This window comes from Sus scrofa, chromosome 3, assembly GCF_054392235.1.
Source record: "Sus scrofa isolate SSC_HxYL_T2T_F1_AM1 chromosome 3, Sscrofa_HxYL_maternal_Yorkshire_Landrace_v2.0, whole genome shotgun sequence".
Taxonomy (NCBI): Eukaryota; Metazoa; Chordata; class Mammalia; order Artiodactyla; family Suidae; genus Sus; species Sus scrofa.
The window spans coordinates 34,128,644-34,154,299 of NC_139385.1; the positions used below are offsets into that span (position 1 = coordinate 34,128,644).

General features: G+C 51.4%; 1 protein-coding gene across 5 annotated transcripts in view; it reads right to left on the reverse strand.

The window, feature by feature from the left end:
- Positions 1 to 25,656, reverse strand: part of ABCC1 (ATP binding cassette subfamily C member 1) — a 155,001-nt gene that overhangs the window by 15,869 nt on the left and 113,476 nt on the right. The window contains exons 19-25 of one of the 5 annotated variants that reach the window (XM_085017488.1): positions 23,363 to 23,546; positions 15,841 to 15,855; positions 15,533 to 15,562; positions 12,507 to 12,597; positions 10,097 to 10,232; positions 4,637 to 4,844; positions 2,115 to 2,425 (exon numbers count right to left, since the gene is read on the reverse strand). In XM_085017488.1, coding sequence (XP_084873614.1) covers positions 2,115 to 2,425; positions 4,637 to 4,844; positions 10,097 to 10,232; positions 12,507 to 12,597; positions 15,533 to 15,562; positions 15,841 to 15,855; positions 23,363 to 23,546 — 975 coding nt within the window. Of the gene's footprint in view, positions 1 to 922; positions 1,542 to 1,791; positions 2,426 to 4,636; positions 4,845 to 10,096; positions 10,233 to 12,506; positions 12,598 to 15,532; positions 15,563 to 15,840; positions 15,856 to 23,362; positions 23,547 to 25,656 lie in introns of those variants that run through there. The other 4 variants (XM_085017489.1, XR_014840713.1, XR_014840714.1 and 1 more) reach the window with 4 other exon arrangements.

The following is a 25,656-nucleotide window of genomic DNA, read 5'->3' on the forward strand; positions in this document are numbered from 1 at the left end:
TCCTGCTGAGTCATTTCCACCGCATGAATGTACCACCATGGATGTAGCCATTCTCCTGCAATGGACATTTGGGGCTATTACGAATCAAGACGCTAAGAACATGCTAGCACTTTTTTTTTTTGCTTGATAGAGTCTCTTAATTCTTTTGCATATACACTGAGGAATGAAACTACTGGCTTATAGGACAAGCATTTACATAGTTAAAAGCCATTAAAAAAATAAATTCTCCCATAATCTCAACCCTGAGGAAGGCAATGTTTTCATGATTCCTTTCCAGTCCTGCCCACGCACATTACGCATTTCACCTTAGTTAGAATGACAACCTGGTCCTTTGCTAACTTCATTTCCTTTGTTGTCTAAAAATAAAACTGTTGGTATTGCAACAGTGTCTTCCTAATTATCCCCGTTAAAGGCACATGACATTCCATCCCCCTCAGGCTGTGCTCGAGACCCTGCTACTGGCAGATATCTGAGCTGCCCCAAATGTCACCTTTGGCCAGTTTTGTTCTTGTCACTTGGCTCCTTCAGGAAAATTCCCAGCCAGGGTATGAAAGGGATAACAATCTTGGTAAATGCAGCTGGAGTGCTTTCCAGAAAAGCTGGCACCGATTTAAGGAGAACACAATGAGGATCCGGGATCCGAACCTGCTCTGACTCCATCTTCGTTCACACTCACCAATCCCCGGGCTACAGGAGGGCTGGTGTGAGGCCGGCTGACCGGACGGAGGTCTACCAGAACCACACCCACAAGCCACACACGGCATGGTCTGACGTACTGAGCACCTCATCATCTCTTACTCTCATTTTGTGCCATGGCTGTTACACTCCCATCTAAGCATCTGTTCCCCCGTAGCAGGTGTGCTGCAGCTAACCCTTCAGGGGCCGGAAAGGGCGGCTCAGCATTGCTGTTACCAGCATGAACTTTATTTTTGTTTTGTTTTATTTATTTATTTTTATTCCTCAATGAGTCTATTACCTTTATAGTTGTACAAAGATCATCACAATCCAATTTTACCTATAACCCCAGTGCATCGCCCCACCCGCCCGAACTGTCTCCTTTGGAAACCATAAGGTTTTCAAAGTCTGTGAGTCAGTATCTGTTCATACTAGCATGAACTTTAGAATCAGATGAGAGTTCACATTCCCAAGTCTGCCACCTGGGCCTCAACATGCTTGTCTGTCAACCAGAAGCAGCACAGGTGACGCTGAACCAGCTATCATATGCTCCCTTGCCCTATTCCCCTTCCTCAAGCTTATTTCCTGAAAAAGAGATGTGATGGCTGGAATTCCAGCAGCCACCTTGGACCATGAAACCAACTTAAGCATGGAAGGCAGGAGTTCCTGTCGTGGCACAGCAGAAACGAATCCGACTAGGAACCATGGGGTTGCAGGTTCGATCGCTGGCCTTGTTCAGTGGGTTAAGGATCAAAGCATTGCCGTGAGCTGTGGTGTAGGTCACAGACTCGGCTCGGATCTGGTGTTGCTGTGGCTTTGGCATAGGCCGGCAGCTGTAGCTCTGATGAGACCCCTAGCCTGGGAACCTCCATACACTGTGGGTATGGCCCTATAAAGATAAAAAAGACAAAAGACAAAAAAAAAAAAAAGAATGGAAGGCAAAAATGATAGAACAACAACAAAAAATGCTGAAGGAGTCTGGGATGTTAACAAACTCCTGGAGCTGCCACACGTGCCCTGAATAGCCTACCTCTAGATTCCTGTGACAAGAGAGAAAAATAAATGTCTATCTTATTTAAGTTGCTAATATTCATGCCTCCATTATGTGCAATGGGCTTGGGACCTAAAACAAATTTCACACTTAAAGAAATTTTAATAATAAAGATGTCTTTATGGCTATAGCTTCTTTTCTTTTCTAACTTATGGCTAAAAAAACCCCAAAACTCCATCCTTATTATTAGGGACAAAGGACATTTAATTATCGCACGTTAAGAACAATCAACGTAGGTATTTGAAATTGATCAAAGCAAATCTAACCCTGCTCCAGCACATCCTCAACAGCCTCACGTGGGGACGCATAAAGCAAAGAAAGCCCTGGCCTCACATGGCAGAGTCATACCCTGTGGGCTCGTCCTGGCCCCCAAGACCCCAGCGCTCACCTGGACAAAGAAGTAAATGAGGCCCAGGGGGGGGATGATGACGGCTGCCACGGGGGTGGCCAGCAGGATGATGATGCAGGCGCCCACCACGTTGAACAGGGAGCCCATGAACATCTTGATGACCTGTGGGATCATCGAGTCCACCGTGTCCAGCTCCTTGGAGAAGCGGTTCACCAGGTTCCCGCTGGGCGTTCGCTCAAAGAAGCTCATGGGCGACCGGAGGACGTTATGCAGCAGGTCCAGGTGCAGGCGGCGGGAGGCGAAGATGCCCCCGATGGACACGGCCATGGAGTAGGCGAACACCGTCACCCCTAGAGACAGCCTCGTGTTAAACCCCGAGACGGGAGAGGGGCCGAGCTGGGGGCCAGGTGACCCCCACGGGGACAAAGCGGCCTGGATGCCCCGCTTATAAATAATACCGAGGCGTGTGTCTAATCAAGTACTTACACCGGGTGCAAAACGCAAGCTCTCCACGCATCTAATGCTTGGGAGGACCCTGCATTCTATTCGTAGCCAAGTGGTTGATGAAGAAACGAGCTCAGCTGAACTCCTTTGCCCTCGACAGACTCAGCCAGAGCAGAGCTGGGGTTTCAATGGCAGGATCCTGCTCCTGGGTCACATTTTTAATCCGCAGGCCTTGCTTCTCTAGACCAGCGCCAAACAACAGAACTGCTGCTGTTCTGTGATGATGAAGATGGTCTATTATCTGTGCCATCCAAGGTGGCAGCCATGAGAGACATGGCTGGTGAGCACTTGTCACATGACTAGTATAACTGAAGAACTGATATATATATTTTTTTCTTTTTAAGGCCTCACCCACGGCACAGGGATGTTCCCAGGCCTGGGATCGAATCAAAGCTGCAGCTGCCAGCCTACACCACAGCCACAGAGACACTGGAACCAAGCTGCACCTGCTTGTGGCAACATGGGATCCTTAACCCACTGAACGAAGCCAGGGATTGAACCTGCATCCTCACAGAAACCATGTCAGTTCTTAACCTGCTGAGCCCCAACGGGAACTGATACTTTCATTTTCACAAAGCAAAGCTCAAAGAGCCCTATGTGGCTGGTGCACATGGGACAGCACGGCTCGAGATCAGCCACTGCTGCTGTGTGAGCCCAGATCAACATCACACCCTCTCTGTGCTCTACTTTCTCTCAAGTGTAACTTGGAGGCCGCAGTCCCTTCCCCTATGAGGGGGTCCCGGGGACTGAGAAATTTAAGAACTCCACGTCTGCTCTTCTGGCTTGTTTCAAAGCCATCTCCTGGAGATAATGAGACATCTACAGCCCCTCCAAACATGCCACAGCAGCTCAGAGAGGTGACTTCACAGGGCTGGAGGGACTCCCATCTTGGTTTCCTTAATCGAAGACGGAAGCCGAGAAGCAGGGGCTACAAGGACGGGCTCTGGAGTCAACACTGATGGGCTTTGGAGCCAAATCCTGTCTCTGCCACTCACCAGCCACAGGACCTTCCAAAAGCCCATTAACCTCCCTGCACTGTAGCTTCTTTCCCTGTAAAACAGGGGCAAGGATGCTCACCCGGTAGCACCGCTGCATGTAAAGGACCTCCCTGGCAGTGCCCGGTACACAGGAAGTGCTCAAAAATGTCAGTATGTATCAGAAAAACATTTTCACGAGCACATAAACATACAGCTCAGGCACCGGGAGGCATGGTGGTGAAGAGGATGGGCTCTGAGCCACACTGCCTTGCTCCATGTAGCAGCTGTGTGACTTGGGGCAACTCACTTCACTCTTCCGGGCCTCAGTGTCTGCATCTCTAAAATGGGGAAACTCTTAGCTCCTAACGCCTGGGATTGCTGCAAAAGGAAAATAAAACACCTACAAGTTTTTAAAACAGAACGAGGCACCAAGGAAGTGGTCAGCAAACATGAGCTATCACTAGGAATGCTATTGTGCATGGGGACCTTCATGGGACCACGGGAAGGGTTAAAGCAGGATTTCTCAACCTCCTCACTATCAACATCTGAGGCTGGACCATCCTATGTTGTAGAGGTTGTGCTGTGCACGGCAGGATCCGCAGCCACATCCCTGGCCTCTCGATGCCAGCAGCATCCACCCGCCTCTGAAGCTAGGACAACGCTAAGTCTCTCTCGACACAGCTAAATGCCCTCTGGGGCGAACACTGCCTGTGTTACAAACCTCTCGTATAAATGAATCCCCACCTTCAGACAGCAGGTGAAAGTCCATACACGAGACTCTACAGAAACTCCATCACCTGCCAGAACAAGGGGCAGGGCCCCTTAGTCACCCGGTGTTTCTCAACTTTTCTCATCTGTAAAATGGGCACACTGGAGCTTCCCTCTCCTGTCTCCTAAGGCCGTGAAACACTCATTCTACAAATACCTGAGTGTCTATTGTGTGCAAGTTACTAATCATGTGTGTGGGACGTGGTTTGCAGATCGACAAGACCCTGACAAGTGGGGGGAACCTGATTCTGTAACGAGACATGGAGGCGACGCAGAGCATCAGCCTCAGGTGTGGGGGCGAGGGAGGCCCACCTTGTGAGATGCCCAGGGCTCCGTAGACGCTCAGTCGGACTTTCGTGTGCTCTTGGGTCCCGTTGACGATGGGGTCATCCGTCCACAGACTGAGCCAATAGTTAGAGACCAGGGCGGCAACGTGGTTACACAGGAAAAGGAAGATGCTCAGGAAGGAGATGAACAGCCCGATCGCCTTCATGTAGTCCCAGTACACGGAGAGCTTGACCTGAGACCAGGGAGAGAAGGGATTGGCACATGCACGCTGGGGTATATGGACTGACTGGCCACAAGGACCTGCTGTAGAGCCCAGGGAACTCCACCCAGTACGCTGTGACAATCTATATGGGAAAGGAATCTGAAAAAGAATGCATGTGCGTACAGATAACTGAATCACTTTGTTGTACAGCAGAAATTATCACAAATCTATAAATCAAATATATTTCAATAAAACTTTTAAAAAACTGAAAGGAAAAACATATGGACAGGCGTTCCCGTCGTGGCACAGCAGAAACGAATCTGACTAGTATCCATGAAGATGCAGGTTTGATCCCTGGCCTCACTCAGTGGGGTAAGGATCCAGCGTTGCTGTGGCTGTGGTGTAGGCCGGCAGCTGCAGCTCCAATTTGACCCCTAGCTTGGGAACTTTCATATGCTGCAGGTGTGGCCATAAATAGAAAAAATAAACAATTATTAAATCCAGATGGAGGGAATAATTGGTATTTATTATATTATTCTCTCTACTTTTGTGCATGTTTAAAACTTTTTATTAAAAAAGTGTTTTGGCAAACCAAAAAAGACTACATTGTGTGCCTGAGAAAAGATAACTAAAATGGCCACGCATGCCACTTATAAAATTGTCTTTTTGTAATAAATCCTCTCCTTAAAAAAAAAAAAAAAAATGCAGCCGCCAGCTATGTCCACCTGAGATCAGGAACTCAACAGCCCCTGTGTGGTCTAGCCCCTGACCTGTGCCCAGACCTACGTCCTCCTCCCATTTACTCGGCAAAGACCAAAGAAGTCCACAGTAAAGCCAACGTTTCTGCCCTTGTGGAGCTTCCAGTCGAGCAGCAAGACAGACTTTCATGAAATCATCATCCAGATAAACACATGATCCCAGAGACGGGCAGGAAGAGTGCCTGACTCCATGAGCGTATGAAACGGGGCATCCTGAGCTAACGCTGGGTGGGACGGATCAGAGGAGGGCTTCCCCAGGGAAGGGACAGCCAAGAATTAACCCAGGTGAAAACAGGGGAAAGGCCCTCCAGGCAGAGGGACCGGCATGTGCAAAGGCCCTGAGGTGGGAGGGAAGCTGAGAGGAAGCGAAGGTGGCTTGAGCAAGATGATGCTGGAGAACATGTAGAGGCTGGACGACACAGGGCCTGGGTGACCCTGCAGGATTCCGACGTTGACTCCAGGACCGTCAGGAAGCCATCGAAGAGTAGGAAGAAGATGCAAAGCTGGGATGTTACCGAGCAACCGAGACCACGTGTCACGTGCACTCCGCATCCTCTGAACACCATTTCCTCCCCATCAACGGGCGTCCCCTTACTTAGTGGCTGCTCAGCCTGTTGCTCCACGAGGGGATAATCGGGGGCTTCTTTCAGCCCCGTGCCCCCGTGGAGCCCAGCACGGGGGCTACATAATGACATGCGGCCGCTCAAAGGTGGCCGCACACCAGAGACAGGGGCAATGCGCTCTGGGCCTGGCCCATGCCCGACCAGCCTGGTGTGGTTTCCACAAGCTCTAGGGGTCTCTCCCCGTGTGTGCGCTCAGGGCGTGCCAGGCCTTTCACGCTGAATTCTGGCTCATAAACACCATCTGTCTGACTTGCAATCTGGCTGAAAGGAAGCAGGTCCGAGACCAGAGGTCGGACATGTAACTGAGTGCTTCCTGTTGATTTCTCTCTCTCTCTTTTTTTTTTTTTTTTTTTTTTTTTTTGTCTTTTTAGGGCCACACCCACAGCATATGGAAGTTTCCAGGCTAGGGGTCGAGTCTGAGCTATAACTACTGGCCTACACCACAGTCACAGCAATGCAGGATCCAAGCCGCATCTGCAACCTCCACCACAGCAACACTGGACCCTTAACCCACTGAGCGAGGCCAGGGATCAAACCTGCGTATTCACGGATACTCATTGGATTTGTTTCACTGCGCCACAATGGGAACTCCCCTATTGATGTTTCTTTCCCAAGTCTCCCTCCTCCAAACTGGGAAGGGGGTGGCTACCAGAGCAAAGAACGTGTTTATTTCACCGTCTGGCCCCCTCGTGCAGCCAAGATGCCTGCTGCCCTGGGAGCTGCTCTGCAGGACTGGAGATGCCTCCTCTGTTTATGAGCCAGAATTCAGCGTGAAAGGCCTGGCACGCCCTGAGCACACACACGGGGAGAGACCCGTAGAGCTTGTGGCTGCGGGAGTCAGCAGTGGCTGGGGTGGGCTGAGCTCCCCTCTGACCTTGTTCAGACTTTGGCAAGTGACAAGCCCCCAGGTCTTGGTCTGCCTTGTATGCAGATATGGGAGGGTCCCACCCGCTCTGGGTGGTGTGGAGGTTAAATGAATATTAAAAGGAGCTGGCCTCTCTGGCCCTTCCTTTCCAAGTCCTTGACGTGGGGTCTGGAGGGTCAGTGAGAGCAACAGAGGGCACACTAGAGCCACCTCTGCCCCCACCACAGCTGTGATCAAGATGAAGGAAGGGGCTGGAAACAGAGGCCCTGGGAAAATATGGCTGCATCCAGGTGAGTCTGAGAGAACAGTGCCCCGAGCATGCTCATTCCCACAGAGCCTTTAATGGGTTTTTTGTTGTTGTTTTTCTTTATATGTGTACTTATTTTCCACTTATTTAAAAACTCCAGTCTCTATTTAAAAAAAAAAAATACCACTTTACTTTTAAAACTCTAGATTACTACTGCAAATGGAAAATTACTGACACTTGCCCAAAAGAGATGATGGCAAAAAACAAACAAACAAACAAAAAAAAAAACAAACACAGTAAAACAAGAGCTTGAGGAGTTCCCATCATGATTCAGAGGTAACAAACCCGACTAGCATCCATGAGGATGCAGGTTTGATCCCTGGCCTGGCTCAGGGGGTTAAGGATCTGGCGCTGCCGTGGGTTGTGGCGTAGGTCATAGATGAGGTTTGGATCTGGTGTTGCTGTGACTGTGGTGTAGGCCGGCGGATATAGCTCCAATTCAACCCTAACCTGGGAGCCTCCATATGCCGCAGGTGCAGCCCTAAAAAGACAATAGATACATTAAGAAAATAAATAATAAAACAAGAGCTTGAAACTTGCTCTCCTTGTTACAAAGAGAAGTTAGTGATTATTAGTGCTATAGGCTGAACATTTGCGTCCCTTCCCAAATTTGTAAGTTGAAATCCTAACATCCCCCTGCCAACGTGACAAGGGTCAGGAGGTGAGGCCTTGGGGAGATGATGAGATCATGCGGGTAGAAACCTCATAAATGGGATTCGTGCCCTTATAAAAGGGTCCTCTGAGAGCTCCCTCACCCTCTGTCATGTGAGGACACAGCGAGAAGGTGGCTGTTCATAAACCAGGAAGCTCTTAGCAGGCAGTGAATCTGTTGGAACCTTGAACTTAGACTTGTCAGCATCCAGAATCATGAGCAATAAACATATGTCATTTCTAAGCCACTTAGTCCATGGTCTTCTGTTGCAGCCCAAAGGGACTAAAACACTTAGGTACTAAGTCAAGCTAGCCCCCGCTAAGACTCTGGCTGATACACAGGCAGACCTCAGAGATACTACAGGTTTGGTTCCAGGCCACTGCAATAAAGCAAATACTGAAACAAACAAACAAAAACAAAAAAACAAAACCACAAGTTGCACAAATTCTCTGGTTTCCCAGTGCAGATAAAAGTTATGTCTATGATATTCCGTAGCCTACTTAGTGTGCAGTAACATTACTAAAAAAACAATGTCTAGAGTTCCCTAGTGGCTCAGCAGGTTAAGGATCTCACATTGTCACTGCCATAGCCTGGCTACTGCTGTGTTTTGGGTTCAATCCCTGGCCCAGGAATTTCTGCAAGCCACAGACACAGCCAAAACAAAACAAAACCAAAAAACCCCAAAACAGCAAAAAACACTTGGCTGCTAAAAACTGCTGACCATCATTTGAACTTTCAGGGATTTGTAGTGGTGACATCGAAGACCACGAGTCACAAATATAATAATGAAAAAGTTTGAAGTATTGCAGGAACAACCAAATTGTGACACAGAGACACAAAGGGAGCAAATGCTGTTGGGCACCAACATTCAACGCAGGACTGCCACAAATCTTCAACTTGTAAAAAGGCCCGTGCAAAGTGCAATTCAGCCCTGTATAATAAAATGAGCTCTGCCCGTAATCCTACGTGCAAAAATAGAAATTAGAAAGAAGAGGAAGGCAGTTCCCGTCGTGGCTCAGTGGTTAACAAACCTGACTAGTATCCATGAGGATGCAGGTTCCACCCCTGGCCTCGCCCGGTGGGTTAAGGATCTGGTGTTGCTGTGAGCCATGGTGTAAGGTGCAGACGTGGCTCAGATCCCGTGTTGCTGTGGTTGTGGTGTAGGCCAGCAGCTACAGGTCCAATTTGGTCCCTAGCCTGAGAACCTCTGTATGCTGCAGGTATGGTCCTCGAAAGACAAAAGACTTAAAAAAAAAAAAAAAAAAAAAAGCAAAGAAGTGAAGGAGTTCCTATTGAGGCTCAGCAGGTTAAGAACCTGACACAGTGTCTGTGAGTAGGAGTGTTCAATCTCTGAACTCACTTGGTGGGTCAAGGATCTGGCATAGGCCTCAGCTGTGGCTCTGATTCGACCTTTAGCCCAGGAACTTCCAAATGCCACAAGTGTGGCCACAAAAAGAAAAAAATAATAATAGAAATAAAAATAAGTGAAAAACAATTTTTGCTGGAGTTCCTTTAGTGGCTCAGTGGTTAACAAACCCGACTAGGATCCATGAGGATTCGGGTTTGATCCCTGGCTTTACTCAGTGGGTTAAGGATCCGGCGTTGCTATGGCTGAGGCATAAGCGGCACCTGCAGCTCCTATTCGACCCCTAGCCTGGGAACTTCCATGTTTCGTGGGTGCAGCCCTAAAAAGTAAAAAACAAAACAAAACAAAACATTTTTTTTTCTGACTACGTAATTGATGGTCTTTGGGGCTGAATGTACGAGGACCTGAACCCATCTCCCATACAACTGAACCCCGAGATGGGAAGCTCTGATTTAAAGTGTCTGCATCACCAATGGCCAACAAGAGCCCCAGCTGCTCAAAGGAGGCAGCGCTCAGGACAGCAGAAACTATAGGTGCCAACCCCAGAGTCAGATGGCCACGTTCAAATCCCAGCTCTGCTGCTCACCAGCTGCGACCTCAGGCAGATCCCTCAGGCCCTGGTTTCCAGCTCCTGAAACAGTACCTTTCAAGGAAGATGTGAGTTAAGAATAAGGTACAGGGGTGCACAGTGACGCCAGCCATGGCCCTCACCTGCCCTGTTTGAGCCTTGTCCGCCTCCATCAGCTTCCAGGTGTCCTCTGCCTGGGCCCCGGGCTTCTGCAGCTCGGCGGTGCTGGTGTGGTGCCGGCCGACGTCCCCGCTGTAGGAGGAGGAGCTGCTGAACTGTCTGGGGAAGCAAGGTGCACGGCAGTCAAGCGGCTGGCAGCCCTGGGCAGGGTCAGCGGCCCCCACAGCCCCAAACAAGTGTGCCCTTCTGAGAAGACAGAGGCCACACAGAGAGGGGAGGGTCTTGCCCTGGGGGGGTCCCCTGAAAAACTGCTCCTTCATGCAGACTTTATTCAAAAAGCATTTCTTGCCACTCACGCTCGTCAGTTTTACACGGATCATCAGAGCTCTTTCCCTGGGGAGGTGTATGATTGGGGAAAGGCATGGCACACACGGTTGCGTGCGTGCGTGTGTGTGCGTGCACACCCACACATCCATGTATGTGCGTCAGCACACAGGAACAACCCCCCCCCGCCCCCGCCACCCAACTCAAGCCCCATAAGCGAGGGGACGGGCTACACCTTCCCCCTTGGCTGTCGACCCTCCACTGCCGTCCTGGTTTGCCTGCTTGATGAAGCGGCCATAGAGGGTGGAGAGGCCCAGGGAGCTGGGGGCTGAGGGGTCCTCCAGGATGTGGCCACTCAGAAACTGAGTCCTGGAAGTTCCCATTGTGGCTCAGCAGTAAGGATGCTGACTAGGATCCATGAGGATGTGGGTTCGATCCCTGGCCTTGCTCCGTGAGTTAAGGATCCAGCATTGCCCTGAACCGTGGTGTAGGTCACAGACATGGCTCAGACCCCTCGTGGCTGTGGCTGTGGTGTAGGCCGGCAGCTGCAGTTCTGATTCAATCCCTAGCCTGGAAACCTCCATATGCCATGGATGTGGCCCTAAAAGAAAAGGAAAAAGAAAGAAACTGAGTTCTGCCAATAGTCAAGTGAGTTGGGAAGCACATCCTTCCCCAACTGAGCCATTGGCTGAGACCCCAGCCTGGCTGATGCCTCGGCTACAGCTTATGAGAGACCCTGCACCGAGGAGCCAGGTAAGCTGTGCCTGGACTCCCCGACTCACAGCAACTTAGATGACAAACTGCTAAGCTCGTGGTAATTCATTGTGTAGCAATAGAAAACAAATACCCATGGCACTGTCCTGCAAGTGTGTCAAGATCACCTCCCTCTGTGCCCCATGACCACCCACAGGAACCTGCCTCCTCTCAGCTAATTCTCAGACAGATGATGCTGGCCGCCCATCATCTGGGCAAAGCACTGTTTATGTGCTTCACACACACACACACACCAAGCTCAACACCTTGACAGGTGCACCAGCAGAGAAGGAAGTGGCTGCCCTAGCTCACCCAGACCATAACTGAATGGTACTGAGTGCCGATGGCACAAGACACTGTCCTGAGTGCGTCACAGGCAGCCAATCACATAAGCTCTCCTACAACCCTATGTGGCAAGGACCCTATCTGACAGCTGAGGACACTGAGGCACAGAGGGGTTAAGCCACAAAGTCCGTGGGACGTCGCTCCTCCAAATACCCGATGAGCTAACCCAAAGCCACCTCCTCTAAAGCATCAAGGCGGAGAACCTGGGAGCACTGGCTCAGAGCCCAAACTCAGGTTCAAATCCAAGCTCAGCTTCTCTCTAGCCTCAGGGCCTGAGGCGAGCAGTTTGCTCACCTGTAAAAGGGGAGGATGACAGTAACTACCTCGGGGTTCACGGACTGCAGGGCTTACGCAGCCGTCATGATTACTGTGACTATTTTGAGTCAACAGCAGTTGTTTTTTTTTTTTTGGTTTTGTTCTTGTTTTTTGCTTTTTAGGGCCACACCCACAACATATGGAAGTTCCCAGGCTAGGGGTCGAACCAGAGCTGTAGCCGCCAGCCTACACCACAGCCACACCACAGTCCTGAGCCACATCTGCAACCTATACCACAGCTGATGGCAATGCAGGATGCTTAACCCACTGAGCAAGGCCAGGGATTGAACCTGCATCCTCATGGATACCCGTTGGGTTTGTAACCTGCTGAGCCACAAGGGGAACTCCCTCAACTGCTGGTTCTTAAAGCCTGAACGTTCCAGCCCCTCTGGGTGACTTGAGTGAAGAGCCACACCAGGCAGGGAGCCTGACTGTCAGAGTGCGGATGCATGGTTAAATCGTGAGGCCTGTGTGCGCCATGCCCCCGGCACAAACAGGGCTAGGCCTCCCCTTCGGGCCTCTGCTCCCTAGGAAATGAGGTCCCCCCAAGGATTCGGGAGGGGAGGCAGACACTGAAGGCCTTTTTTGGAAGGTGGAGCCCGCCGCGGGCACCCCGACCCTCCTCCTCTCTCCCCCCAGGTGGGGGCAGGAACACGGTGCCAGGGAATCCACGGAACAGTCTCCCCGTCTCCTCACCTCTGCAGGTGCTTCCCCGCTGCCTCCGTCACCAGCACGCCGTTCTCCATCTGCTTCGCCTCCTTCCCTGGACTGCTGATGCCCCCTAAGCCTGGCAGAAGAGAGAAAAGGGGGGAATCGTGACACCAAAACCTGTCACCCTGAGGGGGGAAACAGCAGCTAATAACACAGCCACCAGGAAGCTCAGAAAGCAAGACCTGTTTTGCTGAGACCACAGACAGGCTCCTGGGCAGGGGTGCAGGAGCTGCTGGAGCCAGGGTCCCTTGGGCCTGGGATGGTGCTTTGCGACCATCTTGAGGTCTCTGGGCCCAAGCAAGTGCCCTGCGCCAGCAGCGACCGGTACAGCCCTGTTCCGCTAACAGGACCTCTGCTCTGTGAAGCTTGGCTAATGGGGCCAGGACGCAGTGAACCCCGCAAAGGGCACAGTCCTCTGGTCCCCGAGCACCCCAAGAGGGGCTGAAGCTCAAAATAAATAACAACCTGTTTTGACAAGGGCATCTGGACACTGGAGTCCCAGAGCCCTCTCCCTGCAAAAGCAGGGCCAGTAGTTAACCCTCTGGTTGCTGGACCACAGGGAAGTCCTGAAGGACCTGGGACCACCGGGGGGGGGGGGCGCGGTTTCCCCAGCAATAAGGAACCATTTCAACCCTGCAACAACCGAAATAGCACCAGCGGCCATTTGCCCCCATCCCGGGAAGTACCCAGCGAGCGTCAGCGCAAATTGCTGTGACCTTGACCACGGTGGCTAACATTTACAAAGTGGTGGCCGCTGTGCTGTGGTGAAACATATTATCTCCTTTATCATCCACCAGTTGGGTGATACGTTTATTACGCCTCTGCACTGATTCCCTCGCACTTTGGTGCCAGGAGAGAGTGAGCATGAAAGAGACGCATAGAATGGGGCTCCAAAGGGCTGACCCCAGGAAGAGGAGGGGACACATGACAGAAGTTAACAACAGGGGATAAATACGCAGCCAGCAGCAACTCCGGGAACATGCTGATGCGACATGAATTAAAGCAGAATCCACAAAGGCAGGCTCTCTCGGGCCACAGCCACAGGAAGAACCGTCGAGGCTGGGGAATCACGGCTGGGTTGATGGGACAAGCTCTGAGCTAGTGGCTCTCAATCTTGGCTGTGCACGAGTTACCCAGGGAAGCCCTGGGCTGCGAGGTCCTGAACTGGCTCTGCCAGGGAGCTGGGCCCCAGGCTGAGAGCATGGTCAGGTCCCCGGGACGGATGAAAACCATTCCCTCACTTCCTAGTTTTGGGAGGTGATGGGCTTCTCTGAGCCTCAACTTCCACATCTGCAAGAGGGGAGTGACAGCTGCACCTGCCCTCGTTAGGAGGATGATAAAGTGAGGTGGTGCTCGGTGAATTTAAGACACTGTGGTGGTGCTTACCGTTACCTGCTTTTTTGTGGGTGGTGGTGGTTTGTTTGTTTTTAGGGCTGCACCCGAGGCATATGGAGGTTCCTAGGCTAGAGGTCGGACTGGAGTTGCAGCTGCCGGCTTACGCCACAGCCACAGCAATGCCAGATCTGAGCCACGTCTGTGATCTACACCACAGCTCACAGCAACGCTGGATCCTTAACCCACTGAGCGAAGCCAGGGATCAAACCTGTGCCCCCATGGATGCTAGTCGGGTTCATTACCACTGAGCCACAATGGGAACTCCCTGTTATCTGCATTTGAAATGTCTCCCACAGATAATTCCGGGGCACAGCCAGGATTGCGAATCACTGCTTTTAGTGTTTCCTTTCATGTCAGCATTTTTTTTTAATTAAAAAAAAAGAGTGATAACAGGCAGGACTTCCCATGCAGCCGCATGCAGACAGTACCCATAGACATGCACAAGACGGGGGCTCAAGCCTGACAGTGACCATCTTCCTCTGCACGGGGCTGACAATGCTTTAAAACACTCCCAGAGACACCTGTCCTGTGGCGGGTGCTTCAGAGCCCTCTGTCCTCTGTGGCCGCCCAGGCACCCTCTGAAGCCTCAGCGCCCCCCGACCCCATCCTGCCTGGCTCCTGCTTCTCACACAGTGCAGGCCCCCTCAGTGGCCTCCATGGCTGCCTCTCCTTCTCAACCCAATTAGCCGTGATACACCAACTGGGGCAGCTGGAAAATTCTCATCTGCCAGGGAGGGACCGAGAGTCCCAGGAGAGGGACATGAACACGGGGGGTGCACCATCCTGTCCCCCTCCCCCGTGGCCTCCTAGGCCCCCCAGCCAAGGGGAACCTGCCCAACGTCAGCCCATGAGAACCCTGGCCCCCAGGACTTTGAACCACTGGTGGCCCCACAAGGACCAAGGATCTTCCCAGCTGCTCTTGTCCTAAAAGGGTCTCATGCCCAGAGTTCCCATCACCTGAGTCCTGCTTGCCCAGTTTTGCCTCTGATTTCTGAGCTATCTGGTACCCTTCCGGTAAACACCTTTGCTGTTTCAGGCTTCCACGGCTCCTGAAAGGGGCCTCTGCTGGATGTGGGAGGCAGGAGGAAGCCTCTACTCTAGTGGCCACTTCATGCTTTTCTGTAATCAGAGGGAGACAGGGCGGCCTTTCCTGCTGAAATCCTGCTAGAAAGACACCCTCTTCCGCCACCACCACTGGTCACCTGCTGTGGCTCCATTAGGTACTCGTCACCCCTGAGCTGCCCTGGCCTGCCTATGTCCCAATGGCACCCAGGAGGTAGGCATCAAACCAAGATCATTCATGGTCCACCTGATGTGCGCCAGGCTTTTGGCAATCAGGCTCTCCTTCATTTGACCTTTGAGACGGTAAAGCTCAGCCAAGGTCACTCAAGTAATTGGTGAGAGATCTGGAGATTCGAACTGTATCCCCAAGTGCCAACCGCAAAGCCTGGCACAGAGTAGGGCATGCAATAAATGCTGAATGAACAATGGAAGGTGGGGGCAGGGGGGCACACGCAGACACGCAAGGGCCCCTTCCCAGGCATGCAGCAACAGGACAAGTCCATGTGCAGCCTCGATCTGCAGGCGCAGCTAATTCAGGCCCAACGGTCACTGACCTCCTTCCTCCTCCTCCACCATGCGGACGCCTGGGAATTCACAAGATCCAAGAAAGCGTTAAGAACCAAGGCAAAACTCCCTCTTGCCCCCCACCCCCCCATTTAAATGCCCAGAGGGGATGGATGAGGGTCTTCCCTTAAGGGTGAGGGCCGAGGAAGGCTGAGGGACCTGCTGCATTTGTACCTTGGTTTCCCCATCCTGCATGTTCTGGGTGCATCCCCAACAAGCACCCTACGTGGGGCTGGCCCCTTTCTCTAAAAGCTGGGCATGTTCAAACATAAAGAGAGCTGGAAAAATGTGGACTGACCTTCCATTTTCACGCCTGTTTTCCCAGCAGCAGAGGGAGAGAGAGAGAGAGAGTGTGTGTGTTACAGCACGCCAGGCAGGCGTGCCAGCTGGGAGGTGGCACAGGTCCCTGGAAGCCCGTAGCTTTTGGGTTTTCAAGGACACGGGCACCTTGCTCTTGAGCTGGCTCCCCACAGAGCCCAGAGAAGGGAAAGAGGAGGAGATTTGGCTCAAATATCACTTTGGACCCCTCCAAGCTAGGCTGGGGACCCCTTCTCAGGGCTCACCCAGCTCCCCAGGCTCATCTCCATGACTGTGTTTAGCCCCGTGATGTCCCTGAGTATTTAGGGTTTGCCTCTGCCCTCAGACTGTGAGCTCTTGAGGGCACAGCCTAGGTCTTATCTACCACTCTACTCCTAGCACCTGGCGCATCAGATGGCCACATGGGGTTGCACAGGATGTGCACTGCACAATCCAAGGGCACAGTTCCACACGCGGCACAGAGAAGATGGGCAGATGGACAGATTAACAAAAGAATGGCCAAGGGAACAAGCAGAACCAAACTTCCAGTGCCAGAAAGGGCACTGTATTGGCCACAGTGGTGCCATTTCACAGCCTGTACCCACCAAGCTGGTTGTTAAACCAGCCCAGAGAGAAATGGGTAAAACCAGCTCACAGGTCCTTCCAAGCTGGGATATGCAAACAGATGTGTGGATGTCCAGGAGTGATGCCGGGCACGCCTTACACAATCAGGGTATAACCCATTCGTTTACTAATTTAACACATTTCCTGAGTATCTACTATGTGCCAGGCACAGTTCTCAGTCCTGGGGATACAGAAGAGACTCTGTGCAAAGCCCTCAGAGAGCTTAAACTGCAAGGGAGAGAAGGAAATAACAGAGCAGTAGATCCAGAATTTACGTCAGGTGGCGATACGTGATACAGAGGAAAAGCAAGCAGGGTGAGGAGGAACTGTGAATGAAGATGGATTGGGAGAGGGAGGGGCTACAAAATAAATAAGAGGGGTTTTAAAGCCAAGACATGAAATGCGTAACCCAAGGACTCTTCCGTGAGTGCTTCTAAGCCCTGGGTATGGGGGCTGTGATGCTGGGAAGCCAGGCACCGCCCCCGCCCTTGAACCACAGAAGCGCTGCCTGGGCTGGGTGTTCAGCCAGCTGCTGACTCTCAAAGCTGGCACTTCACAGGCTCGCTGTTTATTCTCAAGAAGGTTCTGGAACTCCGCCTGGGCAAGAGCCAGTAGGCAAGCCTCCCCCTTGAGGGAAGAATTCAAGTCACTGCTTTGCAGGCAACGCCTGGTTTTTGACCAAAAACGGCATTGCCTGGCTACATCACTGACCCTGTGTTCCCATCTGGGCCCTGCAAGCTCTTCATACTCAAAAGGGGAAGAAATACAGACCCTGAGGACGGCGATGAGGAATGCGCTGTCTGTCTGACAGACTCTCCAGCTGCTATCTGGTGCTCACAACAGATTTCTGCAATAAGGAGAGGCACCTGTGACCCGATGTTAAGAAAAGAAACAGGGGAGTTCCCACTGTGGCTCAGCAGTTACAGACCCGACTAGTATCCATGAAGATACAGGTTCGATCCCTGGCCTCGCTCAGTGGATTAAGGATCCAGCGTTGCCATGAGCTGTGGTGTAGGTTGCACATGCGGCTCAGATCGGGCTTTGCTGGGGCTGTGGTGTAGGTCGGCAGCTGCAGCTCCAATTCAACCCCTAGGCTGGGAACTTCCTATGCCACAGGTGTGGCAAGAAAGGAAGGAAGGAAGGAAGGAAGGAGGGAGGGAAGGGAGGGAGGAAGGAAAGAGGGAGAGGAGAATTGACAACAAAAAACACACCTCAGGACCCTCCTCTTTTCAAGGACATAGTCCCAGACGATTAAGACAGGTGGCAAAGAGGCCAAATGCTGACGCAGCTTCCCTCTGGGCGATGGGAGAGCAGAAGGATGTTCCTTGGTGGTTCTTAGTGCTTTTCTAGTTTGCAACTGTCTACAAGGTGCATGTACTGATTTTATAATCAGGTCAAAAAATTCAGCAAAAATCTGAAAAGGGGGAAAAAATAGTGACAAGGTTGCAAAACAGCTGGAATAAGGTTCTGAAAAGTGGTCACACTGTAGGAATAAAGGTCCTTCTCCCAAGGTGACAAAGGAAAAAGCTGGGCATGACAAGTCAGAGCAAAGTGGGTGTGACACCCTCGGCACCAGACACCATGGCCTGAGGGACCTTCTGCTGCTGGGGCTGGAGCCGGGGTGGGGGGTGGGGGGTTTCTGGGCACTGCAAGGTGTTCAGCCGCATCCTCGGGCTCTACCTGCTAGATGTCAAGAGTGTGCCACCCATCCCCCCAAGTTGTGACAACCAAACACATCTCTGGACATTGCCAAGTGTCCCCAGGAGACACAAATGTTCCCCGTGGAAAAGCGCTGCTCTAGAAAACCCAGTAAAGAAACCAGAGTCAACAGAGACGGTCTATGCCTTCCAGGTACAAAGGTTAACGAACCCGCTCTGTAAATCCCTTGGCCACCCAAAACAAACAGAGTCTCCTTAGAGACACACGATGAATATCCCTGGGGAGGGGTCAGTCTCACCCCACCCTGCACGGAGCCTCGCTGCTGCCTCCACCCCAAGGAGAATGAATCCCCTCCCCAAACCAAACACTGGCCCTTCAGCCTGGGTGTTCTCAAAACGACTTGATTCTTCCAATGAGGAAACAAAAGTTTCCCTTTAGAAGGAGCCAAAAATGTGGTTCAAATAAATCCAAGGTCATTGGCACTTGGCACTGGCTGCACTGAGCAAGACTGGGCCCCGGCGCCAAGCCTTATCGCCGGGCCCCTCCAGAGAAGTGGAAAGAATGGGGAGGGGCGGTTTGATTTCAGACCCAGAGGCAAAGGACCTCTGGGACCTGCCCAGCAGGAGGCTGGGTGGTTAAAGTGGAGGAATGACCCCACAGCAGTGCTAGGGTGATGGATGATATTTTCATCACCAAATTAATTGCCAATGAGCCCACACTAAACAATTTGTTTAGTTGGCAGCATTCCATATTCTGCATAATCGGGATTTGCTGGCGGCTGGGGAGGAAGGGAACACAAAAAGCCCAGCTGTGGCCAACAGGGTGTAAGGACGGTCCCTGCTCAACTGGATAGAAAAGGGCTAGAGAGAGAGAAAGACCTCATTCTGGGAAAGATTCAGTTAAACCCACATGTGTCACTTTAGAAAGCAGAGAGGGTCATTTTTGCCTAAATGCAGCCCACCAAGCAGGCCAGTGAAATACAGGGATCACAAGTTGCCACTTGGGCTAAGAGAAAAATCTGAGGAAGGAGACTATGCAGCAAAGGAAAGCAGGCTAGACTTACAGCAGACTTTCCAACCACAGCAGCATGAACACAGTGGAAACTCATTCCAACCAGGACTTTTTAAATGCTGAAAGGAGCATTATCTATCTCCTGCGGCAAAAGAAAGCACTTTTCAATCCCCTTGGGCCGCAGCAGAACTCTTCATAATAGCCCCAAAGTGGAAACAGCTCGAATGCTTATCACGCAATGAATGGATAAACAAAATGTGGTGTGGGCACACAACGGAACATGACTCAACCATGAGAAGAAATGCGGCTGATGCTTGCTTTTTTTTTTTTCCCAGGCGGACCTCAGAAACATCACGTTACGTCAAGAGAAGCCAGTCACAGAGACTTCCCCCTAGAATTCTGTTCACACGAAACGTGCAGAATTAGACAAATCTATACAGAAAGCAGACAAGTGTGATGATCGTTCTGAAATGTCCAGAAATCGAAGTCAGGTTGTGCACCTGGAATTAACAGTGTCGTGGGTCCATTATACTTCAAAAACACACACACACAAATAGCAAAAGAGATCAGATCAGTGGTCACCAAAGGTGGAGGGGCTGAGGGGGAAATGGAGAAAAGTAGCCAAAAGTTCAAACCAGCAGGTCTAAGATGAATAAGCACTAGAGCCAGGATGTACATGGCGAGTGCTGTTCAAAACCACGCTATGTACCTATGAAAGTTAAGCGAGTGAATGCTGAGAGTTCTCATCACAAGGAAAAAAAATGTTTCCTATTTATTTCGTATCCATACGAGATGAGGGATGTTCACCAAACCTACTGAGCCCATCACTTCGTGGCGTGTGTTAAGTCAAAACATGATGCTGTGTACCTCAAATTTACACCGTGCTCTTTGCCAATTGTATCTCAAAACCAGAAGGAAAAAAAGAAAAGCAAAATAGATGAGTGGCTGCCTAGGATGTGGGGGGCAGGAGAAAATGGGGAGTGATGGCCATGAAAATGTTCTGAAATTGAACATGACGAGGGCCACACAAATAAAAACCTAGAACCGGTGTGTGAATTACATCTCGGTAAAGGGACTGGTTAAAAACCACTAGGACTTCAGCACACTCCGACACGAGGAACGAAGGTGTGGGTTCTCACAGTGGGTCCCCCTCTTCCCAACTTTCAGGAGCTTCCCGCGGCACTGAAAACAAAGCCCAAACTCCTCACCCTGAAGGCTCCGTCCACAGGGTAACCCGCTAACCCCGCCAACCCTGTCTCCTGGCCCTGGCCCACCGCGAAGTGGCCACACTGGCCTCCTCTCTGTTTCTTAAACAGACTAGGCTCATGCTGAGCTGAAGCCTGTGCATCTGCTGTTCCCTGTGTCTCAACACTGTTCCCCATATCTTCTCTTTGCCATCTCTTCCTCAGGTCAACGTCACCTCCCCAGAGAGGGCTGAAGTGCCCATACCCCCACCGTCCCCCACAGCCCAGGACCCTGCATGCTTTCCTTCGTAGCACGTGACACTGTATGAAACCATTTCTATCTGCTGATGGTTCACTGCCTTCTCTCCCTCTAGACTCTGAGCTCAACGACGGTAGGATTTGCCTGTATCTTGTTCACTTCTGTCTCCCCCGAAACTAGAACAGTCCTGTCATGGGCTGAATGACATCCCCACTGCCACGAAGCAAATCCACATGTTGAAGTCTCACCTCCAATACCTCAGATGTGACTGTATCTGACATAGGGTCTCCGTGAATGTCATTAGTTCAGATGAGGTCATCACCGGGGCCCTAAACCTATGTAGTTGGTGTCCTCACAAAAAGGGGAGATTTGGGGAGTTCCCACTGTGGGTTAAGAAGTGGATGTAGTCTGCGTTGAAGATTCAGGTTCAATTCCTGGCCTTGCTCAGAGGGTTATGGACATGGCGTTGCCACAAGCTGCAGCATAGGTTGCAGATGTGGCCCAGATCTGGTGTTGCCACGGCTGTGGCACAGGCCTACATCTGCAGCTCCAATTCGACCCCTAGCCCGGGAACTTCCATGTGCTGCAAGTTCAGCTGTTTAAAAAAGGGGGGGGGGGTTGGAAATGGGCACACACACAGGGAGCACACCAGGTGAAGATGAGCGCAGATTGGGGTGATGCTTCTGCAAGCCAAGGAATGCCAGAGATGGCCGGCAAGCCACTTGAAGCTGGGGGACAGGCAAGGAACCCCCACGGCCCTCAGAAAGGACCAATGCCGCTGACACCTTGATCTCAGGCTTCTATCCTCCAGAAACGTGAGACAACATATTTCTGAGTAGTTGTTAAGGTACTCAGTTAAAGCAGCCCTAAGAAAATAATACAAGTGCTTAACACAGAGTAGGTGCTCAATAAACACCTACTGAAGGACTAAATCAATGAAGAGTAAATAGCTCCTTCTTAGTCACTGGCCTCATTCACACAGACAGGGACCTTCCCACCCCTGGCATAGAAGGAATAGGTTTCTTTCTTTCTTTTTTTCTTCTTGTGGGCGCACCTGCAGTACATGGAGGTCCCCAGACTAGGGGTCGCATCAGAGCTGTAGCTGCCAGCCTATGCCACAGCCATAGCAACACAGGATCTGAGCCACATCTGAGACCTATACCACAGCTCATGGCAACACCAGATCCTTAACCCACTGAGCAGGGCCAGGGATTGAACCCGCACCCTCATGGCTTCTAGTCGGATTCATTAACCACTGAGCCACAACGGGAACTCCTGGGACAGATTTCTTGAAGCCTCAGTTCCTCAGTAAACCACAGTCCTACCTCCCACACGAGAAGCCATCAGGAAGATTCAATGGGATGACACCTGTCTCTGTTTGTACTTCATCGTGTGTCCACACATCAAAGACAACCTCAGGACTTGCACAACAGGGCAGCCATGCAGCCCCACCCCGGGGTCAGCCTCTCTGAGACCTGTCTGGGGACTCAGCATGTACCAGACCTGCCGCGGCCGCGGGGTGTCTGTAATTAGCTCCTGGGAGCAGGAGCTCAGAGAGGGACAGATGATCTCTCTTCAGTTCCACTCTTTTTAGCAACAGCTGAAACCAAAGCAGACGAGGCATCAGATGACCTCTTCCCTCTCTGCGTGTTAACACAGGTCCAAGCTCCGAGGGGGAAGACCAGCAGAGGAGTGGACGTAAACCAGGGCAGCCCGGGAAGGCCTCAAGTCACTCCCCTGAATTTTAAACCAACTAATAAGAGATAATAGGACGCTTGGACGCCTCACCCCATTTGCTTCCAATAAAGACAGGGCATGGTCCCAGGCCAGAATCCAAAGGTGCCTCCGGAGTCTGGCCTGGGAGGACAGAGCGAGTGTGGAGACTGGGACGCAGGCAGGCCTGGGCAGACCTGGCAGAGGCCAAGTGCAGAGAAGCAGAAGAGGAGCACTCGGAGTTCTGTTGTGGCTCAGTGGTAACGAACCCAACTAGTGTCCATGAGGATGTGGATTTGATCCCTGGCCTCACTCAGTGGGTTAAGGATAAGGCATAGCTCTGAGCTGTGGTGTAGTCCGCAGACGTGGCTCGGATCCCACGTTGCTGTGGCTGTGGGCCGGCAAATTCAGCTCTGATCTGATCCTAGCCTAGGAACCTCCCTGTGCCTCGGGTGCAGCCCTGCAAAGACATAAATAAAGAAGAGGAGCCCTCTGACCAAGAAAGGAATGACAGCAGTTGTCACTGGCACCATGCCGCAGGCTCCAGGAATCTAGCACATTAAATCTACCCCAAGTGCCAGAAAGTTGGTCCTGTTGCCACACAGCTTTATCAGCAGTGGGCCTGAGGTCCCACAGCTGGGAAGAGCAGCGTCTGGGATTCGAACCCAGGTCCTGCCAACTTCCGCCCTGTGTGCTCAGCCACTGGCCCTGGCCTCCTGACCCCTGCATCTGTTCTGGATTAAGGCACACATGCCACTGGCTTCTCTCACAGCCTTTTGGGAGCCAGGACTGTAGTTATCACCATCCACATTTTTCTAGGAAGACCCTGAAACTCAAGAGGCCAAGAGCCACATTCCAGAACAGTACGGAGACTCGTGTCCAGTTCTGCTGACCTGGCCAGAAAGCACCGGGACCCCCCTCTTAATACTGCCCTGGGGGGGTTAAGACAGTCCTTCAAGATGGTTCCTTAAGGGGCCTGGCCCGGCCCCCAGCCCGATGCCTTGATGAGGGCGGCTGGCACAACTGGGGCCATACCAGGAACCACCCACGCCGGAGCCCCACGCGGACCCTACCGTCTTCCGGCTCCCCCTGCTCCTGCTCGGCGCTGGCGTACGTGCGCAGAAACTCGGCGAAGGCGCCGTCCCGGGCCAGCAGCTCCTGGTAGGAGCCCATCTCCGAGATCTTGCCGCCACTCATGACGATGATGACATCTACCTGTGGCAGGTAGCTGAGCCCGTGCGTGACCAGGAGCCGCGTCTGCAGGCAGAGGGGCGACATGGCCGCGTCAGCGCATGCGCGCGAGGGGGACAACCCCCGCCCCCAACCTGAGGGGCAGGACCGGCCCTGGGATGCGAACTCGCAGAAGCAGCTGGATCCGCACGTGCTTTCATTCATCACAAGTGTGCTGCGAGCTGTTGGGCGGCAGGGGCGGCAGCAGGGAGAAGAACAAAGATCCCCGCCCCAGGTTCCAGGGTCGGGGGGTGGAGGGAAATGACCAATGTAAGTAAAACACTGTGTGCCCGATGGTGAGGACAGCAGCAAAAGGGACGTGATACCAAGGGGCGCGGGGGCAGCAATTTTAACAAGGATGATGGAGGAGCTTATTTTTGAACAAAAATCTGAAGGAAGGCGAGGGGGGCAGGGGGGGCACCATGCATGTGTAGAGGAATAAAAGAACAGCACTGCCGCAAAAAAGTGCACCCCAAAAGCTTCGTTTTTTCAAGTTACTCCCCACCAGAATACAAGGTTTGATGGTGCATCTATATTTATCTAACTATCTGGAAGTTTGGGAGGATGTTCACCAACTGTTTACACAAGTTGGCAAACGTTTTCTTAAGTGGTTAAACAGTAAATATTTTCAGATTTACAGGGACCTCTGGTCACTGCCAGCTCTGTAGGAAGCCACATACACAAGACATAAACAGATGGGTTGGCTGCATTCCAATAAAACTTTATTTATGGATGCTAATATTTAAATTCATGGCAGTTTTCATATGTCACAAAATATTTTCTTTTCTTATTCTTACTTTTTTTTTTTTTTTTTTGTCTTTTGAGTGCCACACCTGGAGCATATGGAAGTTCCCAAGCTGGGAGTCAAATTGGAGCTACAGCCATAACAATGCCAGACCCAAGGCACATCTTTGACCTATACCACAGCTCACAGCAACGCTGGAACCTTAACTCGCTGAGTGAGGCCAGGGATCAAACCCACGTCCTCATGGATCCTGGTTGGGTTCATTACTACTGAGCCACAAGGGGAACTCCAAAATATTATTTTCTTCAGATTTTTTCCAAGCACTTAGAAACATAAAGACATTTTTAGCTGGTGGGCTGCCTACGAGAAGGAAGCCAGACTTGCTGTCCTGCCTTTTGAGAGAGGAGCTAGTGCTGCAGGATGAGGGTGAATCATTTTTTTAACTTTACATATACTCTTGCACTCTCTGATTTTACTACTATGGGCATTTATTATTTTGATAACAACAACACAATTTTTTGGCTACACTTGTGGCATGCGGAAGTTCCTGGGACAGGGATTGAACCGGTAACACAGCTGCAACCACAGCCACAGCAGTGACAATGATGGATCCTTAACCTGCTGTGCCACAAGAGAACTCCCCCCAAAATTTTTTTTTAATATTTAAAAATTATACAGGGAGCTCCCGCTGTGGCACAATAGGATCGGTGGTGTCTTGGGAGTTGCTGGGATGTGGGTTCCACGGCTGCAGCTTAGGTCACAACCAAGGCTCCGATCTGATCCCTGGCCCAGGAGCTCCATATGCTGAGGGGTGGCCAAAAATGACCAAAATATATATATATATATATACACACACACACAAAATTTTTATGGTGTGTGTGGGAATGCTTAGAACAGATCATGTGGCATGATGCTTACTATATATATATGCATGATGTGATTATTCTATTAAAAAGCTTATACACACAGCAAAAGACTTGAAGGAAATACAGAAATCTCAGAAATGGTGGGATTAGGCACAATTGCTTTTGTTTTTCTTCTTCATGGTTTTCTGAATCTGCTATATTTTCCCCGTGGGCACGTCTGTCTTTCTTACTGGGGGAGGGGGAGGAAAAGCCAGGACACCCTCCTCTCCCACGATTCCCCTCACCAAACAAACAGAAAAAATAACGGAAGAGGAAAGGCACCATCTCCTGTCATGTTAAGGCGGGGTAGCAGTTTTCCCCCTCAAGCCTCTGTCCCGCAGCCCCGGGCCACCTCAGCAGGGAAGGGAGAAGAGCTTCTCTGCTCACAAGGGCTCCTGGGGTGGGATTTCCCTCCGCGAAGGCACCTGTTATTTAATCAGGAAGAGAGGCTGCCTTTGGCCAGATGGAAGCAATGACATCTCGTCGG